We start from the raw sequence: 23,935 nt of genomic DNA, 5'->3' as shown, positions 1-23,935 counted from the left end.
GGGGGGCCGAGGGGCAGTGAGGAGACTGAATGACTGTGGATAATCAGGAGGCAGGCAGCAAATCAGAGGGCTGTCTGCAGAGGCACTAGTGGTGCTCACCCTGAGGGGGATTAATGAGGGAGGGAGGGGTGTGTGTGTGTGTGTGTGTGTGTGTGTGTGTGTGTGTGTGTGTGTGTGTATGTGTACAGTGTGCAGGCAACCAGTTTGAACTGAGTGGCTTCCAAACAGAGGGAAATGGGCTGAGATGATCTAGCTGGACTTTGTCTCTAGAGCTTGGCTTAAATTGAGCAAGGTCTTCCTGCTCCCTGCTCAAGGGTGGTTAAGAGCTCCTGTGGCAGAAACATTTTCATCTGAAAGCCTTGTCAGGGAGCATTTGTGCATAAAACTTGTTTGCTGGAATTGTATGAAATGAAGACTTGTTTACCCTCACATGTGAGAAATAAAAATTTAAGTCTGAAGAGAGTGAGAGAGAGGGTGAGCTGGTAGGCGAGGTGGGGAGTTTTCTGTTGCCAGAGATTCTCAAGTGCAGCCTGCAAGACCACTTGTTGGCGAAAACGTAAAAGCTCCTATATGAGGTACAAAGTTGAACAAGGCAATCTTGAATTCCCTTCCAGCTCTCAAATTGTTTCTTTGAGAGGGCAAGGTCATCTGTGAGTGAAACTGATGAAACCGACAGTGTACATACAGTTTCTGGGCAAATATGCATGAGAAACAATGTAACAGAGTAGAACACTAGCCAACCTCAGCTGGAAAGCCCTGGCTTCAAGGGTTGCTTCTGATAGGCACTTTGCCATGTGGCCCTCAGTAGGCTGCTTAAATTCTCTAGTGGGTGCCCCAAGCAACTCAACAACAACACTACTTTAAGACAGCAAAGCTGTTTACAAATATTATCTTAGTAGGTTCCAACAGGGTTACAATAACCCAGGGAGGTAGGTACCATTATTATCCCCATTTTACAGATGAGGAAACTGAAGTAAACAAAGGTTACATGACTTACCAGGATCACATAGCTAGTAAGTGTCTGAGGCAGGATTTGAACACAGGTCTTTCTGACTCCAAGTCCCAGATTCTATCATCTGTGGAATCACGTTGCCTTTAAGACTCCAATTTGTGGAACAGTTGCTAATCTACAATGGTAGGAGTGAGTTTCCTCACTGGGAGTCCTCCATAAGAATAAAATCTCAAACCTAGACTCTTTCTCAAACTGCTTCCTCCCCTGCCCCCCCCAAAAGAGACATATGTACCTGGGAAGCTACTTGTGTGTGAGTATGTGTCTATGTGAAAGGTGAAGAATCTATGATTAGAACTTTATGTGAGTGAGAATCACTGAATTACATAGCTGGAATGGACCTCCAGTCTGACCTGCACCTGATCCCTGCTACAAGATCCATGAGAAGTGGCCATCTCAACTTTACTTGGTAAAAAAAAAAAAATTAATTAAAAATTAGGGGCAGCTAGGTGGTGCAATGGATAGAGCACTGGCCCTGAAGTCAGGAGTTCAAATCCAGCCTCAGACCAAACACTTGACACTTACTAGCTGTGTGACCCTGGGCAAGTCACTTACCCCCAATTGCCTAAAATTTTTTTAAAAATTAAAAAATTAAACTTTCCTTGGAGACCTCTTGGGAAAGGAACCCAGGCAGCCCACTCCACTTTTGAATCATTCTATTGGGTAGTTTTCCATGAAAGGCAGTCTATATCTGCTCTCTGACACTTCCACAAATTCCCTCTCCCTCTACCCTCTGTGGAAGTATCTTCTCCTCATGAGAACCCTTAAAAAATTTGATGACAGCTATCATGTAACTTCCATCACCCCAGATTTTCTTTTCCATGCTAAATAACTCCAGTTCCTTCAAACAATCCTCATGTGATTTGATGGTCACCATACTGGCTACCCTCCTTCAAATGCCCTTTGGTTTATCAATATCCTTCTAATATGTGGTGCCCAGAACTGACACAATATTCCAGATGTTGTCTTACCAAGGCAAAATACAGGACTGTCATTGCCTTAGGCCTGGACATGGCACCTTTCTAACTGCAGCCCAAGTGGGCTGCTGTGTCACACTGTGGAGTCATCTTGGAGTTGCATTACACACACACACACCCCCCAAATCATTTTCAAACTATCAAGCCACACTTTCCATCTTATACTTAAGATACTGATTTTTTTTAACCCAAATGTAAGGCTTTACATTTGTTCCTATTAAATTTCACCTTAGGATCATAGATTTAGAGCTGGAAGCAACCCTCAAGGTTCTATTGTCTAACCTCATTAGATCGGCATAGTGTAATAGTCTGTCAAGATCTTTTTGTATGAACTCTCCCTTGGAGCTTTGTGTTAGTTTTTAGTCATCTGAAAATATGATAGACTTGTCATCTAGGACCATCCAAGTCATCGACACAAATGTTAACTAGAATTGAGTCAATTGCAATGGGGCACACCACTAGAATCTGCCTTCCAAGTTAATACAAATCCCTAACTCTTTAGGTCTGGCAACTCAACAACTTCCTAATTCAACAGTCTAGTAGCCCTGTCAAAAAAGATAGTATGGTTAGTTTGGTATGATCTGTTTGATGACATCATGGTTGTTTGTTATCACTACCTATTTTTCTAGGTATTTAGTAAACCTTGATGACCTATATAGTTTACATATTCTACTCCCTTTGCTTTTTGAAAACAGCACACTGGGCCTTTTTTCCCCCCTATATCACCTATCCTGTTCTCCACAATCATTTGAAGACCATCAATAGTGGCTCAATAATGTAACAAAAGAGAGAGCTTGAAATATAGCAAATAAACAAATGAATTAATAGTCAAAACAACCATAAAGGGTTTTGAGAGTGATAGAGATAGACCTTTTGTGAAGCCAGGCAGGAACAGAGAGGGGGAAATGTATACATGGACAGGAGACCAAGAAGAGTAGAGATAAAAATAATGGAGATAAGTGATAGGATGAAATTGAGTGAAGAAATGGGATGGTATATGACTCCCTGGAACCTAGTAATTTGTATCTGGGTACTCATAAGAATGGTACTTAGTGTATAACCTGAAGAAATGAGGCACTCTGTCTGAGGGAGAATATGAATGAGAAATGGAAGCCCTATACAGGCTTAGGAAAGCTAGACTCCAAATATGAGTATGACTGTATCTGTATTTGGTTGAACTTAGAACTGAAAGTCAAGACATGAAAACAGAAAGAGAGGTTATTCATCTATGGTAATCATAGAATCACAAATGTCTTTTATTTGTCCTGGGAATTTGGCTGCGTCCCATATTTTGGAAGTATCATAATTCATTTTACATCCACAGGGTCAAACTAGAGGAAGGCTGAGTCTAAATACAGTGTGGGTAAGCACCCCAATTCCTCCTATTCCATCCCCAAATAACTCAGTTTAAAATATTACAATGTATACTGCATATTGAATAAACAGGAGAAGCCCTGAAGGGGGAAAAGAGGTCTCAAAGCAGCAAAGATGGAGGTGGAGGCATTGGTAGCCACCTCCTTGGTGACAGTGGTGCAGATTGTGGCCTTATTCTCTGTATTCAAGACTGTTGGTTTGTAGTTTCAGTCAGTAAGAAATACCTTCCTCTGCCTCCCTTGGTCATTGCCCATTATGGTTGATTTGAGGGAGAAGGACTCTCGAATCTATACAGAACATCAGCTTAAGGCACAGCCCAGAGAAGAACATGTAAACATGGCAGAATGGGATCTAACCTTGTTCCAGCAAGATTCCCAGCAGGTTCCATGGCGTAGGGGTGGGGGCAAGGGGTTAGAGGAAGAATTGGCGGGGGGTCTAGGGAATAAAGGATGAGTTAACAAGAATGCTAAGTTAAAGGTGAACATTGAGAGAGAATTAGGACATGGAGATGGAAGAGCTGAACAATCCTTTCAGAAATTTGCTGGTAGCTGTTAGCAACAACACTGTTACAAAAATAATATAGCTGAGTCCTCTTAAAATCATGATTTCATACACACAGACATGCATGTACATGAATATGGTAACACTTACTGAGTCTTTTTTTTTTTTAGATAACTTTATCCTTAGTTTAGCCCTTTCTTCCAACATTGTGTTCTAGCAGGAATATGTGACAGTCAGGAGAAGGGATTTGAAAATAGCTTTTGTTCACTTGCTTTCCCTTGTACCTTCAAGCCTGTTATCCTTGCTATCCCTTGAATCAAAATGTTAGTTAAAATACATACACATAAATTAATTCCAGTTCATACCAGCGAGTGAATAGGAAGAGGTGCTTTCAGAAGCCTGAGCCTCGAAATTGAAGCATGCTCATAGCCTGACGTCTCTTCCTCTTTGGACAATAAATTGCTTTATTAAGAAAGGATTTAAAAAAGAAAAATGCAAATGTGAGGTAATCTCACCCCCCAAAAAAAATAAAATTCAAGCTGCAGAGAACAATGGCTGATATATAAGGAAAAAGATTAATTCGACGTGCTGAAAATTGCAAGGAGCTGATTTAACCCTAGAGCCTGCTGTCTCAGAGTTTTAATACAAACTGATTTGTTATGTTCTGAATTGGATACTGCCGTCTGCTTATCACTCGTCATGCCAGATCTGACTTGTGAGCAAGGCACTCTGTATATCTAAATTAGGCACTCCAGCAGTTGCTCTAACTCACAAAGATCCACCCAAACAATAATTCACTCAGTAGTTCCCAGGATTTTGACAAGGAAGGAAAGAAAAAGGAAGGAAAAATGAAACAGGTGTCTTTTTATGCCTGTTTCTTTAGCCAGACATATTTCTTCCTGTTACACACCTGTTCTCATTCTGTTTGTATAAACAGATTAGGTTACTGTAGCCGTCACACAAAATGTCAAAATCTTCTCATTGTCTAGTCTTACAACCGCTTTCCACACAGGCTGTAGATACACATGTATATAGACACAGGGTTACAAAGAAGGGCTGGTTCTGTTCTATTTCTGAGTTTTAACCTTTTCTGAACACCAGTATTAATAGTACACATTGTATCCAATGATCAAGTCTCCTCATTCAACCCAACAAAACAGAAAAAGGCCACTGATTACCTATACCTGACCCAGGCCTTGGGCATCTGGGTTTTTGGGAATCATGATACAAGTTTGCTTGACATAGCCCTAAGCATGCTCCTAGCTTCCTCCTGAGCTAGCACAGATCAAAACTGAAAGGCCCAAGGTAGGGGAATCAGCCAGAAAACAAAATGCTTCTAATTCTATCACCTCATCCCCCAGAGAATGAATAAGGGAGGGGAGCTAGAATGAGAAAATGAGGGAACCGAGTGGCATAGAAGAAAGCTAGCTAACCGGAAATGTCATTGGTAGGTTCTTGATGTCCAGAGTAAAGGGACAAAGCAGAGGATATATCCAACTATCCCAAAGTCTGAGATAACAGAAACACAGGCCTTTTTTAAAAAGGCAGTTGGGCAGCATTGGGGGAACAACAGCTCAATTCCCCACACCCAAGAAATTTAAAATTCAGCACCTGATAGAATATGGTGATGCCATAAGAGAGGCACAAAGTTGGGAGAGGGGACAGTCAGAGACTTGGAATGATCAAGGAAGGATTCTTAAAGGAGGTAGGGTTTGCACTGGGTCTTCAAAGATAGGAGTAAGATTTCAGCAAATGAGAATGGCAAAGGGGCAGGACAGGTCAGCACAGTATTTCAGTTACCAAGTAGAAAGAGCATCATAATTAGTGATATGGAAGCTAGAAAGCCTTGTACGTGTTCAGGGAGTGTTAAGTAATCCAATTTAGCTACAGCATAGCATAAGGTGTGTGCTGGAGACTAATAGGCTGGTACCAAAAGATGAAGCATCTTAAATACCAGCCTAGGGAATTTGGACTTTATCCTGAAGGCTAGATTCAAAGCCATTGAAAATTTCTCAGCAAGGGATTTCTGAGCAATGTGAAGTCACTTAATGTCCCTCAGTCTGTTTCCTCATCTGTAAAATGGGGATACCAACTATACCTCACAAGGTTATTGTGATGAGATGAACAAATATGTAAAACACTTTGCAAACTTTAAAGCCCCATATAAATGTTAGCTATGATTACTACTAGAGCTATGTCAGAAGGAATAGTCAATACCAATGAAATAATGGCTCTTTTAAGACAGTGAAAGGAAATTTAACCTGACAATGGCAAATAGATTAGAAGTGAGTCAGAAAAGCATTACAATAAAATGGGTAAAGCAATGAGGACCTGTATAACAGCGAGCTACTTACTATGTGCGGTACTGTGCTAAGCTCTTTACAAATATTATCTCATTTGATTTTTGAACGTGTGTGGTAGTGAGAAAGGATAAAAGGGTTCAAATCTCAGCTTTGCTACTTAACTGGTGAGATTCCCCACCCTGCAATCACTTACTCTGTCTCCATTTGTTAATTGGTAAAATAAGGGAGCTGAAGATCTTTAAGGAATCTTCCAGCTCTAAATCCTGTGTCACTATGGATAAAACTTTGCAGAGGTAGCCTTAATAGGACTTCTCAGAGGCTAGATGTGGGGGAGTAGGAGTCAGCCCCATAAGGATTCCTGCAGTCTGGGCCACTGAGAAAACGGTGTAACAGTAAGAGAAACAGGCAACTGTTTCAACAGGAGAAACTGACTGGGAAGGAAATTTATAAGCTTGGTTTTAAGAGTTTTGTTAAAGTCAACCAGTAAAGATTTATTAAGCACCCTACTAGGTGCCTGGGATACAAAGAAAGGCAAAAGACAGTCCTTATGAAACTCAGTATCTAATGATTGTTAACTGTTATTCTTAATAACGTATTGAGTATGTGAAACCAACAGGTCAGCCAGTTCACATCCAAAAGACCTTTGGAATCATTGGCTCCTGGTTATTTTGCAAAAAGTACCATGCAAATCTACTTTGCTTCCAAAGATCCTTGATGGAAGAGGTATCCTTTCACTCCTACCTTCTCCATCAGCTGACAGATTTTATTAATTGCTTTGGCCCTGAAACTTGTCACCTGGAGACAGGAGTGTGCTGGAGCCAGCTGATGGTTAAATTTTTAGCGAGAGCTACATCGGTAAATTGGCAAGCCTTTCATGTTTTATTGCTTTGCTGATTGTCTAGACTTAAAGCGATGGACAAATTGTTAATAATGCGGGGTATCCTGGGTACTTTTTTCTCCCCCTCAGAGAGCCGGTTATTAAACCTTCACCAGCACCCAGCTGCCTGGATGCATGGTCCCAGGATGCCGGCTGGTTCTTAGAAGCCCTGTCGCTGGCCCAGTGCTGAAGGAGCACTCAGGGCCCCCTGCACTCACGATCAGGGCCCCAGCGGTCACCTGACTAGGCGAAGGACCTTGTTCCAGGATGGACCCGGCAGCCGCCCTAGGATTCTGTACAGTAGAACCTCTGGGGCGGCTCCACGTTTCTCAGTTCAGGGCGCTCAGCGGGGAGCCTCCTTATAAAGTCCCCAGCCCAGCCAGGGGCGCACCTCCCCCGCCCGCACCTGACAAACGCGCACAAAATAATTAACTCGCTGGGCCACGTGCTACCCAGCCGGCCAGGCCGGCCTTTATCCATCCCTCAGGCCCCGCCCCCGCCTCCCTCGCAGCCAATTGGAACGCCATCCTCGGGCCGCCGGCCCGGTACACGGTGCTCTTGTAGGCGAGCTGCGCGCCGCCGCCTTCCCATTGGCCGAGAGGGGCGGCCGGGCCCTGCGTTCTGCTGTTACTAAGGGCGGGAGCCCGGGAGTGGCGCCTGGCGGCCCGTGGTGTCGCTGGCTCGAGGCTGCGCTGGTCCGCCGCCTTCCTGCCCTGCTCGGCCGCCCGCCTCACCGCCCGCCCGCCCTCCTGCCATGCCGAACCGCAGGGCCAGCCGGAACGCCTACTACTTCTTCGTGCTGGAGAAGATGCCGGAGCTGCGGCGCCGCGGCCTGCCCGTCACCCGCGTGGCGGACGCCATCCCCTTCTGCTCCTCCGACTGGGGGGTGAGGGGGCGGTCCTGGAGCGGGGGTTGGGGGGCTCCGGGCGGGGCGGGACGCGCAGGGGCCGGCCGGCCGCGCCCCCTCTCCCCGAGCGGGAGGCCCGTGGGGAGGGCGAGGCCCACCGTGCTTGCTTGCGGGTTTGGGGTAATTGTCCGTTTTTCTTGCCTTTCTCCCTTCCCGCCCCCTCCCCGCTCTCTCCCGGCCCGTCCCTCCTCAAGCTCTTGCGGGAAGAGGAGAAAGAGAAGTATGCAGAAATGGCTCGGGAGTGGAAAGCAACTCAGGGGAAGGTCCCTTCGCCACCTGGGAAGCAGGTAAAACTGGGGGCAAAGGAGCAGCCCCCGTTAGGACGGAGGGTGGCAGGGGGCTTTGCCTCGAGGAAAGCACGGCTGTTTCATGGGTGGTCTCCTGATTTCTCGTTTTAAAAATCAACAAGGCCGTCGGCATTGCCCGTGTTTGTCTTGTGATAGTCATTGACCTGAGGTTATTTTTAGGGTGACCCGCAGTTAAGAAACCCTGGTCAGTAAGGGAAAGAACTCGGCCGGACTAAGGATGGTTTCTGGGGTCCTTAAAGACAAACTGGACTCTGAGGCGTGGGCCCCTTATTTCTAAAATTGAGACTTGTTTTATTTTTAATTATGCAAGTAGGACTAGTTGCAGACATGATGATAGCAAACAAAGTAATGAGCCTGGGAGACGTCAGTTTATAGTTTGTAAGTATAGTTTGTAAGCCTGGAAGTTTGGGGTATTTTTTGATACTAAGTAAAAATTGTGCTCCAGCTTTATGTCGAGGAATATGGAATTTTTTGGATTTTTATTTCTTTGTATCCTTAAGTAGTAATATTTCTACTGTATCTCTTAAACACTGTTAATTTCCAGGTTTTGCTGTCCTCTTACTCTGGTCACTGCAGATCAAGTTATTTCTTTGTTAATGCACTCAGTGTTGTTTCAGAGCTGCAGATACAGAGCAAATTTTGGTAATTCTTTGGCTAAGCTTATGATATTATTACTGCACCTAACACAGGGCTTGTTGCATAGTGAAGCTGTATGAATATATATTAATTTGATTAATTGTCTCTTCTTACCTAGAAACTTGTTCCTACAACACTCCTAGAATCAGTGAACCAGTTTCCCCCTGTGCAGACTCAGAATGTTTCACTTCCAGATGTCTCAAGCCTGTCTTTGAAGAGTGATCAAGGTACAGTCATGCTAATATATTTTGGGTACTTCCGAAGGAGATAACTAGACCAATGGATGAATTAGTAAAAATGTTCTAACAGTACTTTGAGCAAGCATGTTGAGCAAATACAGACTTGGGTATGCATTGGCTGAACTCCATAGTTCTTTCTGGCTAAAAATGATGATGGCCAAGAATAATGGGGCTTCCTTCCTAACTGTTACCTTAGGTGACATAAACTGTTTATGTTGTTCATTCATGTCCGACTCATCGTGACCCTGTGGACCATAGCATACCAATGCTATCCATGGGGTTTTCTTGGCAAAGATGCTGGAGTGGTTTGCCATTTCCTTCTCCAGTGGATTAAGGTAGACAGAGCTTAAGTGACTTACCCAAATCACACAGCTAGTAAGTGTCTGAGATCAGATTTGAACTCGGGTTTTCCTTACTTTATAGTTCTTTAAAAACACATATACAAGCTGTAAAGGTAGAGAGGGATTTTTGTTTGTGGTGGGTTTTTTTTTTTGGCTTTTAGGCAATTGGGGTTAAGTGACTTGCCCAAGGTCACTCAGCTAGTAAGTGTCAAGTGTTGGGTCTGAGGCCAGATTTGAACTCAGGTCCTCCTGACTTCAGGGCCGGTGCTTTATGCACTGCGCCACCTAGCTGCCCTGTAGAGATGGATTTTTGAAATAGCATACCAAGTGTTATAGCTACGTTTTCTTTCTTAAGATCATTGAGCTAGAGGAGTCCTTAGAGATTAGCTAGTTCAACGCCCTCATTTTACAGATAAGGAAACTGAGGCCCAGAGAGATTGAGTAACTTGTCCAAAGTCACATAGGTATTAGAGTAGCAGAGCCAGGATTTGTATCTGCCAGCCCACAGGTGTGTCCACCTACTCACTGCCCATCTCTGTTCAGAACACGATCAAGGTCCTGGCTTTGGCTTTCAAGAATTGTTGTACTTGAACAGAGGTGTGGCTAATGTGGTAAATAAGGATATAGCAGGTATGCTTTCCACCATTTGCCTCCTCTAGATTTGCGGATAAATGGGGAGGAGAGGGTAAGAACCAAGCAGAAAAGTGGGTATGAAGTTGAGAAGCAGTATGGTAGGAGAGACCTCTTTCCAACACTTAATCACTTGTGTGTTTCTAAATAAGCTGCTTTAACCTTTGTATCCTCATTTGTAAAACAGGAATGATGCTTATAGTATTTGGACCTCATAAAGTTGTCATGAGGCCCAAGTGAGACTATACATCTAGTACTTTATAAGCCTGAAAGCTCTGTAAAATGTCAGCTGGCTTTAAAAACTTTTACAGCATAGTTACTCTTTGCTGGTTAGGCCTGATTAGGCCTTGTTTCCATAACAATCTATTTTCATTCATTGAATGTAGATTATAACCTGCACAAGTTTTAGAGTGCTGAGTTACATCTTTCACAAGCAAAATTCAGGCATTTTATGAGCTCAGCTTATGTAAATTTGAACCCCAATTCTGTGTCTGACTGGCTTTCCAGTTGTTGAATTACTGTTATCTCCAGCAGCAAGGCTAATCATCTTGGGAATCTTTAAAACTGATCAAATATTTAACTGTTAAATTGATCATGTATATGGCAGTCATAAGCTGGAATCTAGAGAACTGGGATTTTCAGTTAAGCGTTAGAAGTGAAGGAAAAAGACAAGTGAGAGGTGTTCAGCACTTGAATTACGACCTAGAGTGGTAGCTTTGGAGAAAGGGCATACTTGAGGGACTTATCTACTAATTTAAACTTTTTGACTCATGTTATTCTTTCAGCTGTGCTTGGAAGTTTTTTTTACTTTTTGAACATTTTTAGCCACGGAGAGCTACCTCCTCACTGTGAACAGCGCTTCCTCCCTTGTGAAATTGGCTGTATCAAATATTCACTTCAGGAAGGAATTGTGGCTGAATTCCACCGATTTATAGACCCGGGTGAGTAACTGTATGGAATAGGTAGGAGAGGAGGTAGGCCATCTTAAATGTATTTATGTTCAGATGACAGGCTCCTGAAATGTAGCATAACCCAGGGTGTGGGGTGTGTTTTGCTTAGCCTGATTGTGAAAATCATGAAATTTGCCTTTCCCTTTGCCAAGGTCAACCTATCTGTTTGTACCCTTAATTCCAGACCTTACCCCTTTGATTATCCCTTCTCATCTTCAGTGCCCCCTTATGAAACTGGCCCTTTGTTAGCTGCCTACAGACATTCTCAGGTGTCTCCCATTCTTTAAAAGAGAAAACCCTTCATTTAACCCTGAAATCCCCTCAAACTATTGTCATATGTGATTTTCCTTTTCCTTTCTAAACTGAGGAGAAATCCACTGAAAGCATATTGCTTTTACTTCACCTTATACCTGGTTCTCAAATCCTCAAAACTTGACTTCGGATCCCACCGATGAGTTGAAATCGTTTTCTTCTAAGCTGACAACGATCTCTTTGTTATTAAATCCAAGGGCCAGAAAGGTCTGCAGCTTGTAAGACTTAGTAATACAAGATTAAGTAACGTGTATTAGTTACTTTCCTCCCTTTTGTTCATGACATTTTAGACTAGTTATCCTCCTCCATATTTGACCTTCTTTGTTAGTTCATCTTCCATGTCTGTCCCTCCACTAAATGTGGATCCTTTGGCTTCTGTCCTGGGTCCTCTTTTCTCTGTATGCCTTCTTCATGGTCTCCTCAGTTCTAAGAGTTGTGACTTGCAGGAAGCTGATGTTCAATCCCATATCAAGTGCCTGCTCATCATATTTCCCAGAATTCCCCATAGGCATCTCAAACTCACTGTGTCCTGATGGAATCCTTCATCTCTTTCATACACCCCCTAAATCTGTCCTACCTCTGAACTTCTCGATTTCTCCTAGTACCACTAGCCTTATGATCATTCAGCTTCACAGCCTCTGAGTTACCAGAGTTCTCTCCTTGGTTGCCAGTTCTGCTCACGTGACATTTTTTGGTATCTGTCCCCTTTTTCCACCTACATGGCTACCGATATCATTCTAGCTTTTATCTCTTCTTTCTTTGCTTATTGCAATAGTCTCCTAATTGGTTTCTATACTTTCTGCCTCTCTCTCCACACCATTCTCCACATGACTGCCAAAATTAGTTGGTCTGTATCTTGTCACTGGACCCAGATGGCTCCGGAGGAATGAGGCTTGTGGCTTTGCACAGCCCAGCTTCACTTAAATTCACTTCACTTGCAAGTCATGGCATCATCTTACTGATGTCATGGTCCTCTTCCAGAATGAAGGACAAACAACAGCAACCAAAATTATCTAAAGCATAGATTGGTCTGACCATGTTATTGGCCTGCTCACGAATTTTAAGTGGCTCCCTATTGCCTTGAAACAAAGCCTGACCACTCTGGGTGTTTTGTAGAGTGGTTTCTAATTCATGTATTGGTTTAAATAAATGTGTTAGCTGGGTGACCTTTGGGGAGGTCCCTTTCAACCTTGAGATTCTACCTCCAAGAAGAAATAACATTTTCCAACTTGGTATTTAAGGCCATTTAAAACTTGGCCCTTTCCAGATACATTTCATATCGTTCTTCTTTGTGGACTCAACGTTCAGCCAAATTAGGTAGCTTGATTTTCAAATTTCCTTCTCTTGTTAGCAGGCATTTGCACAGGCTGTCTCCCACACATAGAATAGACTTTCCCCTTGCCTCTTGGAATGTCGAGCTTTTTAAGCCTCAACTCGGGCACTGATTTCAAAGGAAGGGTTTTCCAGTCCCCTTAGTAATTAGTGCTTTCTCTCTTCAAATTTTCTTTACTTGCCTGTTTATATATTATAGCCCCCAGCATCATGAGAGCCAGGCTTATTTTTCATTTTCTTTGTTTCCAGCTCACCCAGTGCCTTGTGTAGAGTAGATGCTTAATAAATGCTTGTGGAACCGAGTGATGGTGTGCTTTCTTGAATGAGAGGTAGAATTGACAAGCCCATACATTTTAGTTTTCTCAAAAACTATGAGGATTCTTTTAAAAGTTTGGTAGCAGTTGAAAAAGGAAATGGTTAGGAGTTTTGAAGTTAGGTGGTGACACCTGGGTCTTGGAGTACTAGACCTCTAAGGGGTCTCTGAGTAGGTAATACAGCTGCAGGAGGGCTAGTCCAAGGGGCAGTGTCTTGGCTTCAGATTTAGGCTGTACAGTGGACAGTAGCAAAGCCAGAGGAAGCAACAGATGCTATGCAAGGTTGCTCTGATGCCCATGCCTTCTTTGGGGCCTTGCATGTAAGGCTTTTCTATGTCCTCAAGCCTTCCTTTCCTTGCTGCTGCTGCCAGCTGCTTAACTAGATATAGTGAGAGATGGGTGGATGAGGCAGAGCAACTGGATGGAAACGCCTAGGGGTATGAGATTTTTGGGAGGACTAGGGAGACAGAAGAGAAGTAAAGCCAAAGGAGAAAAATATGGAGTAGAAATGTGCGTGTGCACAGGCAATTGCTTGAAGATGCCAGTTTTCCCCTTGAGTCAGGATGACAGCTCTCTTCAAGGGGCCAACATGTGAAAGAAAGATGACTTGTCCTTAGCCCTGAAGAGCAGAGGGTGGAAGTAGCATTGAAGCGAGATTAGTAAGCTTGATGTGACAAAAGAAATTCGTAACAATTAGGGCTGTGTCAGATGAGCTGTCTTGGGACACTAGCGGTCTGAAAGCGGAGGCTGGGCAGCCACTTGTGGGGATGTCCTAGAGGGGTTTGGAGTTCACATATTGGTCAGAGTACATGGCTTCTGTGAAGCCTTCAACTCTTAAAATTCTGTGTGATCTCTCGCTGAGATGGGCACAGAGTGTATAAGCTAGCCTTCAATTTGAGAAAGATTTTTTTTTGTCTTTTTTAGGCAGTTGGGGTTAGGTGACTTGTCCAGGGTCACACAGCTGGTAAGTGTCAAGTGTTTGGTCTGAGGCCAGATTTGAGCTCAGGTCCTCCTGACTTCAGGGCTGGTGCTCTATCTACTCCGCCACCTAGCTGCCCCTGAGAAAGATCTCTAAGTATATATTGTGTACCACATCCAGTCATAGGCCCTGGGGTGATCCCCCCAAAAACGTCCCTGCCCTCAGGGGGCTTACAGTGCATGGAATGGGGAAGCAACATGTGAGCCTAAGTAAATATGTAATTGGGGGTGCTGTAAGAAGTGGGAGGATCTGGAGCAGTTCTCAAAGGAACATAGGGATCTCAAAAGGCAGAGGTCAGGAAGTGACTGTTCCGAGGCAGAGGGGAAATTTGTGAGGGAGTAGAGGTGGGAAATTGACCATTACATAGGACAGGTCGTCCGGTTTTTTTTGGAACAGACCTTATGGGCAAGATTATTGTGTTCTCAGTCAAAGTTGGAACCAGACTTAGAGTCAATAGTAGGAGTTTGTCTCTTTATCTAGAGGCAATAAGAAGCCATGGGAACCATTTTAGCATGTGAGTAATATGGCCAGATACAGCTGCTTTAGGAATGTTAACTTGGTAGCTCTGTGGAGGGTAGATGGTTAAAGGAGGAAGAGGTTAGAGTAGGGAGGCCAGTTAGGAGGCTCTTGCAGAAGTGGTCAGGGCCTAAACTGAGGGAAGGAAGGGCCTGTAGGTAGAAAGAAGGGGTCTTATGGAAGATATAGTATAGAGGTGGCATCAACTGACTGGCTGTGGGGTGGGCAAGAGGGAAGAGTCAGGATGACCATAACATTGTGAGCTAAGTTGGTGGTACCCTGGTTGTTGTTGTTTGTCCTTTGTCCTTGAAGAGGACCAGTGACAGGGCTGTGCAAGGTCACCAACCTGAACTGTCTCTTCTGGAGCCATCTGGGTCCAGTCACCTGAACAGAAATAGGCATGGTAGAGTGGGCTTAAGGGAGAAGGAGAGTTTAACATGTCTATGGGATGCTTAAGTAGAGAAGTTTAGCAGGCTAAAGACAGGATTAAAATTCAGGGGGAAGATTAAGAATGGTGTCTAGAGTTAGAACCTAGCATCAAAGACCTCATGGAAAGTAGAGGACCTGGGACAGAGCCCTAGAGAAAAGCCTTATTTAATGGGTGGGAGGAAGATGATGATGATGATTCAGCAAAGGAAACAGAAGTGGGCAGGTAGGTGGGGAAGAGGAATTAGGTGCCAAGGGAGGAGAGTACATTGGAAGGATGGGGATGAGTGTCAGCTTTGTCTTAGAACATGGAGGAATCGACTGTTCTCAGGCTTAATTGGGGATGTTAAGCACAAGTAGGTAACTGTTGCTTGGTTGGCTATCCTTGTGGCTGTTTTCCTAAAAATATAGAAAAACACTAGACCACAAGCTGAAGTAAAAGGGTTTTTTTTTTTATAACCTACATAACTGAATCTTGTTAGGCTATGAAAGTAGAGTTAATAGACATAATAGTGAAGATTACCCAGTTTTAATATCACATTATAATATAGTTATTTACAGCATCCCTACAGTGTGTCCATTTCTGTTAATTGAATACTTTGTTTTCTCTGGTTTATTGTAGGTGAGGTACCACGAGGATTCCGGTTTCATTGTCAGGCTGCAAGTGAGTATAAGGAACTGGGAAGGAATGTGGGAACTGACTGGGAATTCTTCTGATGAAGACTGTTAGATCTGGAAGACCTGAGTTTGCGTGAACCCAGTTTTTCATCATTGGGAATTACACTAGAACTTCGAGTTGAAGGAGAACTGGGGTTTATTGTTGTAGGGTTGTAACATATAGAGAAGGTAGACTGTTGTCTGCTTCAGGGGGAATGTGGAAGTAAAATATGCTGTGTCGTTAATGGAAGGCTGCATTGTCTCTGTGGTCATCCTTTAGTCTTAATGGGATCAACTCTTATCTTTGTGGCCAAGCTTTTAAGGTGAGATGTCTTAAGCTTTCAGTGAGCAGGGCATTCTGTGGAAAGGAAGAAAAACAGCAAGAGTGTCGCTTAAGTGCGGAGAGATGCTAGTATTTTTTTTAATCCACATTTATAGTTTAAAAAGCATAGAGTCTTTAAAGAATTTTTGCCAGGAGTGGAGGAAAAGTTGTTGGAATTGAAATTACTATGTAATTACTTTTTTTAAAAGAGTAAAATGAAGGCTAGAAATAGTGCCTGGTAGCATAGGTAATTACGTGGTTTATCAGCCTTGGATGGGTTTTTTTGTTTGAGAAAAAGAATGCTGGTAGAATTTAGACATTCCCTTACCCTACTGTTAGGTTTTAAAAAAATCGGTTACATTAAACTCCTTTATTTCTTTTATAATTTATTTTCAGATTAACTAGGTTTTATACTCAGAGTTTAAAATTGTCTCAAAAGAGAAGAAAGTTAAGTTCTGTTTTTGAAAAGCTGAAATCTACAACTACACTATCATTAAATATCTTGTTCAAGAGGAGCAATTTCTGATACACGGGAAATAATATTTGGCATTTTGAGGAGGTGCTGTTAAATTGTCAACAGTTTAGAATATATTGGATGGATAGCCTTGTTAATTTAGTATCTGGCTCACCTCTGAGAACTGTTTCATTGGTGGTGCAATGGATAGAGCACTGGCCCTGAAGTCAGGAGTACCTGAGTTCAAATCCAGCCTCAGACCAAACACTTGACACTTACTAGCTGTGTGACCCTGGGCAAGTCACTTAACCCCAATTGCCTAAAAGCAAAAAAATAAAAATAAAAAAATAAAACTTGATACAGACTCCTGTGACTACACTATCATACGTTAACAACTAATATGTAGACCTGCCACCTGCTGAAGTCCCAACTGGCCTTTCTGCACACTTAAAATTCACATGAAATTAGCTTTGTGATATCTGCATGCTTTTATGGAAATCCTTATATAAACAGTGACTATAAAGTTGTCTATTAGGATAGCTTCCTATCCTAAATTTATTTTATTTGCTTTTATGCAGGCCTTATATTTAGTTTCCAAACTAAATAAATAATAACTGCACATTGATATCCTTAAACAGAAAATCAGATATTTCATAGTACCTGTCGACTGCATGTAGTAATGGATAGGTGTAAATGCACCCACGTTTTCTGTGTTTTAAGGGCCAACTCTAAAGTGCTATTTTTAAAAAAATTTTTTTAAGGCATTTGAGATTAAGTGACTTGCCCAGGGTCACACAGCTAGTAAGTGTCAAGTGTTTGGTCCGAGGCCAGATTTGAACTCAGGTCCTCCTGACTTCAGGGCTGGTGCTCTATCCACTGCACCACCTAGCCGCCCCTAAAGTGCTATTTCTAAACTATAACATTTAATATAATTTGTACTTGTCACATTCTGTTGTCTCTGAATTAAGCAAGGAATTTTTTGTCACAAATAGATGTAGGTAAAAAGAGTTGATCCAATGTATTTTGAAATATGTCAGTTTAACTTAGTAATTTTAGCAATATAAGTCTGTCCAGAGATCTACTTAATAGATTCTTTTTTAATTCTTCTGAAATCTAAATTGTTAATTGGCTAATGAAATCAAAACTGTTATAACACCCTTAAAGTGTATTCTTGAGTATGAAAATGTTCAATTTAATCACTTTACTTTTAAAAATAGAATATCTTATAAAATCTCGTTATCTTATGGAACTAATTGATAGCCAATATTTGGATGTAATTAATGTATAGACTAACTTATCAAAATTTTGGTCCTCCTAACCAATTAATTTGACTTCATCATTTAATTATAAAGCAGTCCATATACAAATGTGAGATTTTTCTGTTGATGGGTTTTTAAATTGGCAGACTTGTATATAATAATGCCCTATGTATCTAGTATTTGCATTCATCCGGAACACAGGTTCCACTTGTAAATTAGCTTAGAAATGGGCAAAGTAGTTGTCACAAGGGCCCATGCACTATGTTATGTAGGAGAATATTGAACTTAAGCACAGGCTTGGCTTGGGATTATATGTTAGCTAAGGTCTGATCTAACAACCAAGTACAGGACAGTGAAGAGAGCCATGGCTTTATAGTTGGACCCCAGCTCTTTTACTTCTTGGCTCTGAGACTTAGGGCGAGTGGCTTCGCTTCTCTGTAAAATGAAAGACTTGGTGGCCTCCAAAGTCCCTTCTGATTCCAAATCCTACCTCAGTCCAACTTAATAAATATTTGAGGGACTTACTGTAAGACCTCAGCTCAGGGGTCTTTTAAACACAAAAATTAGCTATCTCGTCCCCACCTAAGTCTTATTTTTTAATAGGCTAAACATTGTTTTATTTCAGTCACTTGTCATATGATATGCCTGCTAGACAACATTTGGCCCATTGGGCTTGAGGTCAACTGAAATGGCCGGGTAGTTTTCATGTGATCGGTTAAGGGGTTTTGCCCTAGTCTCCCTTGCCTGCCTAGATTTAGGGGAAAGGAATTTTTAAATGGCTGCTAGCCTTCCAGATGTTTGGGAAGAAGTATAACTACAGGTTTCTGACTTACCTTCTTCCTTTAGTAAGGAGAAGAGAGGGGAGGTTGGTGAAGTGGGATTATGAGGCATAGAATAGGGTAGAAGAGGGAACTTACGACATGGCTCCTATTGTCTCAGTAAACTAGTAATTAATAGAATATGGTATCCTATTTCAGGATTGTCTTTTTTCATTATTTTGTTTGTATTTTATCTTAGGATAAGAAATCTTAAATACTGATTGATACTATAATCACTTCATTTCTTTTTATAATTCTCTCAGTATTCTCTCTCTTCCCACTTTGTTCCATTTGAATGTTAGTATTACTTTATATAATACTATGAAGTAGTCCATTATTTTGATCCTGCATTAAATCTATAAATGAAGTTGAATAGTTGTAATAATTTTTATTTCCTTTTTTCAACCTAACCTTGTGTAGGGGATATTTGGCTGTTTGGTTCTCAATTTCTGTCACAATCACTTTGAGCTTGTCTTGCATTTCTTAGTAAGTTTAAAAATTTTAAATTAGACTCCCTTTCATTTTTTCCCAATGCAGATTTTTCTCCTCTATTACTTTACAAATTAAAATTACAAATAACTTATCACATCACTTATTTTTGCTTGAATTTCTATTGTCAGTCACTGCAGTTGGATAGGAGATACTTGCCAAAGACAGAGCTAGAGGTTGTGAGACAGAAATGGTTGCTTGTTCTCCAAGGGGGAAACTGTTTATGTGTAGGTATCTACAAAGCTAAGAACCTTAGACAGTAGCTGTAATTAGGAAGAGTGACAGCAAAAACATCCAGAGACAGGAGACAAAATCCAAGAAAGGAATTAGTGATAAAATCCATGAGCTCAACTTTACACATACTTTGTGCATTTGTGTGTGTATATAACAAGCAAAATGAACGTTAACTAAGGATCCTTATGCCGAGGGGGTAGATTTGTCCTCCATTTGTGTAATAGTGGTGGGAAGAACTCATAACTGGAATATGGCTCTGGGAAGAAGGGGGGCACTAAATTCAGAAGAAACAGGTAAGTAAAGGGAGAGCTAATTGGATAGTATATTCATGTGAGGAAATCCAGAAACGGGAATCTGGGGAAGGTTGGTGAAGATTAATTGAGATAGAAGCAATAGTATCATTACAGTGGACAACAAACCACCTGGACAGAAGAGGAATTTGAGAAGGCATTGAGTAAACCTGTTGTGAGCTTGCCTGTGTAATAGGAATCGAAGGCTTTAATTGCCCAGCTAGTTGCTGGAGCTCTCTGTCTCTCTTGCTTTCTCTCTCTTTCTCTCTGCCAGAAAACTGGAGCAGCTAAGACTTTACTGGTTTGCTTTATTTCCATCTTTCCAAAGGTGGAGCAACTGATCTAATTCTGATCCACTTAATTTTTCCCAGATTCTCAGAAACTTAGCAAAAAATTTTTTTAAAGATCACTCACTTAAAATGTTGTTTACAGCCAGCTGTTGTGCCAAATGCAGGGGATACAAAGAATGGCAGAAACACTGCTCCTGCCCCCACGAATCCCTCAGTCTATGGAAGAGAAACCACATAAACAGATACATACAAGATGCACACAGAGTAGATGGCAGGGAATCTTGGAGGAAAGGCCTTAGCAATAGGGGTAGAGGGAAGGTGGCAGTGGTTTAGGAAAAGGCTTCTTTCTAGGAAAGGTAGGAGTTGGAGGAGAGAAGGGAGAGCCTTCAAGACTTAGGACACAGCCAGTGAAGAGGCATGACAAGGAGGAACTCATTGGTTGAGTAGAAATGATGAGAAATTTGGGGGAGATGGGGCCATTCCATCTTATAGCTTTTGTTAGAGGAGAGTAAAACTGCATATAGTTTGATAAGCATCTGTAAGTTTTTGGAGAATATCTCAGTGGGTTCAGAAATCACATAGGCAAAGGTAGTTCCAGGTGGTATGGGAGACCCTTAAGAATGAGATCCAGGAGACACTGAGGAGTTGTAAGTTGTCTACAGACAAAATTGTGAATGCACAGGAATCTGGCTAACTAACTTGTATTTTTAGAAAAATTTATGTAGACAGTGGAAACAAGTAAATGATAAATGTAAAAGCATAGCATAGTCCTGTAAGAACAGTGTCAGAAAAAATGTTAACACTCGGAGTGAGCTGAGGTTGGCAAGGAAGCTGGGGCACAGTGAAGAAGGTTTTCATTCGTCTGTCCTCAAAGAAAAGGATCAGAAAAGGACTAGAACTACCCAGGATGGATGAAAGCAGAAAGAGTTGGCTCTTAATTTGTCAGGTAGATTAATCATTAGTCTATGGAGGATAGAACAAAAATGAATTGAGAAAAGTGAGTTAAAATCCAAGACAAATGGAGAAACTAAGCATACAGATGTTGTCCTTGAGTTTAAGTACTTAACCCCAGATGAAGTACACCCAAGGGGCGGGGGTGGGGAACCTTTTCATGTCGGAAGGCCAAATTAATATTTAGCTGTAGTCAAATAAGGCTGCTTTCAAGAGACTTTAATTAGATATACTTAAAAATTTACATTATTCTGTAAAAATCTAACTATTATGTACTTAATAATTTCAAGAAATAAAAACTCTTTGCTAATTTTAAAGTTAACTAACCTTTTAATGACTTTGTTGTGTCTGCTTTTTGTTGGCAAGCATTTGAATATTTGGTTGCAGCATGGAGGTCCACAGTTTCAGTTGATCCTCTAGATGAGTATCCGTCATTTGTGGCCTTAAAGGCATCTTGGTTTAGGTTAGGTAAGGGAATGTAGATTCCCAGGAGAAAGTGGTTAAAAAGTAAGAAAGCGCTTTTCAGACATGTTGCTGAAGGTGTAAGTATTCTACTGCATTTTTCCATATTTCATTTGGATCTTTCATAGCATCAGTAACTTTAAAATGTCATGTACTGAGAGCTCAATTCCATCTGTAGTTCTTTAGGTGCCTTGGTGATATCAACTAGGTGAGGGTGAAATGCTAATTTGAGTGTGATGTCATGATTCTCAGTGAACCCTTCATTGTATTCTCCAATTAATAGGTCTGTAACGGCTGCATATTCTTCACATGATTTGCATATATTATCCTGCCCATCAATGACCTTTGCTAACTGGGGGAAATGTTCATCCAAAATTTCATTTTGAAGAAGTGTTTTGAAAAAAGGTTCTTTTTGGAATGCTTGGATTTTTTGTGACATAATCATGCATGTAGACTGTTTTATCTTGCAAAGAAATATTCAAGTCGTTTTGATTTGACATGATATCACACAGAAATGCAGCATTCCTATAGAAATCTTCCTTCAATAATTCACATGGCTGATTCTGTTCTTTATAAAATTTAATTATCTGTTTTCACAGATATAAACTTTTGACTAATACCTGCCCCTCTGATAGCCAACGCACTTTAGAATGATACGGCAAGTCCACATCGAATAACTCGTCGTTCGACTTTAGCATGTTGCAAAAATGATGATGCTGCGTTGCATTTGCACAAATATAGTTAACAGCATTTATAACTTGTTGCAAAGTGTCACTTACAATAGTAGCTTTAGCGCAGAGATTTTGCTGATGCAAGATACAGTGAAAAGAAATGGAAGCATCTGGATCTGTTAATACTTTTTTTAATCTGTGCAATAAAACCTTCATGTTTTCCTGTCATGGAAGGTGCACCATCTATACATACACTCACCAAAACGAGTCCAATTTTATGACATTTATCTTGAAAGCTGATGAAGGTATCTATTCTATTCACCTTGTTCTGTTCGCAAGAGTGCCCAAAGCAAATAATTCTTCTTAGCAAAGAAAATCTTCTGTTATGACCCGAATGAAGTAAAACCTGTGCCGAGTCAGTAGTATCAGTTGATTCATCCAGAGCGATTGAATAATATATATTTTCCTTTTTGAGTATTGCATGAAGTTCTGTTAAGTTGAAGACTAATTCATGCTGCTGATCAATTATGGTTCTCCTTGAAAGAGGCAGTTGTTTTGTACTTTGAAACATTATCAGGGTCTAAGCTTCTTACAACTTCGACAATGCATTCTTTCGCAATTTCTGCGTCACTGAATGGCTTTCCTTTTCCCCATGAGTATATAAGCTACTTTATAAGTTGCTTCCATGGCACTATTTCCAGGTCTTAATGCTGCTTGAAAGAATTGTCTTTGCTTTTCATCTTTTAATTTCTGCAGTACAATCTCTCCCACTAATTTAAAGTATTTGTGGTCCTTATAAGTGTTACAATGCTGATGAGCATTGAATCTCTTTAATGTTGATATTGCAGTGTCACAAAGCAAGCAAATAATCTTATCTTTAGCAGAAACAAGATAATACTGCAATTCCCAATCCTCTTTAAAAAAAAAGTTTTTCTTCCTTCGGTGTTCTCTTGGAATTCTTTGACGTGATGCCCTGTTAAGCAGAAAGAATTAAAAAATGCTGCCCTGAGCTGTGCAACTATTCACCAATTCTACTTCAAACAGAAACACAGTGCATCATTGTCCAAAGGTGATAACGGATAGGTGTTATCCCCCATAAACTCTTCCCAACCAGCCTTGTACAGTAGTGGTGCCACTTAGGCAGAAAAAGAACTAAATAATGAGGGTAGCAGCTGTCAATTTAGCCCTTATGGCTTACTAATGTTCTAATTGTGCCAGTAAATACTGGACGATTATTTTTTTATTTTATTGTTATTTTATCCTTTGGTATTTTAAATATGCCCATTTTAAAAATAAAATAAAAATATAAAAGATGAACAAAAATGTATTAGGATTTGTTTGGTGAAATCTGGATTCAGTCAAAAAGGCTGTACTTAAGGACCTAGAGGACTTAGGCCTTAAGGCCACAGGTTCCCCACCCCAGCTCTAGGATACTAAAAGCTATAGGTGGGATTGTTGAACTACTCACAAATGGGGAGGGAGAGGCTAGAAAAGGGCAAATCTTGTCTACTTTTTCTTAATGAGGAAGCGATCAGAGTCTTCAAACTAGATGCGCTTTTTGTGTCCTAGAAGTCTAGAATATTATTTAAGGAATGGTTAGTGAGTCTCTAGAAAGGTAAACATCATGACAAAAAGCCTTTGTGGCTATCAAGAAAAAGTCATGCAAGACTAACCTTTTTTCTTCCTACTTAAACCAAGTGTGATATGCTGGTAGATCAAATGGTATAGGTGCAATTTACCTAGATTTTAGCAAAGCATTTGCCAAATTTCTTCATGCTATTCTTGTGTCAAATGACCAGACCCCCTGCTCCCCATTCCTGAGAGTTTTAATGGCTCATAGTCTCCTTGGTAGGAAGTCTCAAGTAGAGTGCCCCAGGGATCTGTGTGCTGATCAGAGTTTTTAATGTTTCAAGGATAAGGGTGTGTAGATGGCTCAGCGAAGTGGTGGATAGTGAGTAACTAACACATTGGATAGCAGAGGAGGATCCAGAAGCGATTATAGCAGGCTAGACTGTCAGGACAAATCTAATAAGATGAAATTTAACAGCATAAATGTAAAGTCTTTAACTTGCAAAGACTTTTACGGCTATTTTGGCCTTTATAGCTT

At 41.3% G+C, this 23,935-nt stretch overlaps 1 protein-coding gene across 1 annotated transcript in view; it reads left to right on the top strand.

Moving 5' to 3' along the window:
- Positions 1-7,689: 7,689 nt before the first annotated feature.
- MAEL (maelstrom spermatogenic transposon silencer) overlaps positions 7,690-23,935 on the top strand; it is a 38,149-nt gene continuing 21,903 nt past the window's right edge. The window contains exons 1-5 of the mRNA XM_020974712.1: positions 7,690-7,927; positions 8,143-8,235; positions 9,011-9,119; positions 10,888-11,043; positions 15,554-15,595. Of these exons, the coding sequence (XP_020830371.1) occupies positions 7,796-7,927; positions 8,143-8,235; positions 9,011-9,119; positions 10,888-11,043; positions 15,554-15,595 (532 nt within the window). The 5' untranslated portion in view covers positions 7,690-7,795. The remainder of the gene's footprint in view (positions 7,928-8,142; positions 8,236-9,010; positions 9,120-10,887; positions 11,044-15,553; positions 15,596-23,935) is intronic.

Source organism: Phascolarctos cinereus, unplaced genomic scaffold (genome assembly GCF_003287225.1).
Source record: "Phascolarctos cinereus isolate Bilbo 61053 unplaced genomic scaffold, phaCin_HiC Scaffold_5;HRSCAF=322, whole genome shotgun sequence".
In the NCBI taxonomy this organism is placed as follows: Eukaryota; Metazoa; Chordata; class Mammalia; order Diprotodontia; family Phascolarctidae; genus Phascolarctos; species Phascolarctos cinereus.
This window is presented reverse-complemented; position numbering and strand designations above follow the sequence as displayed.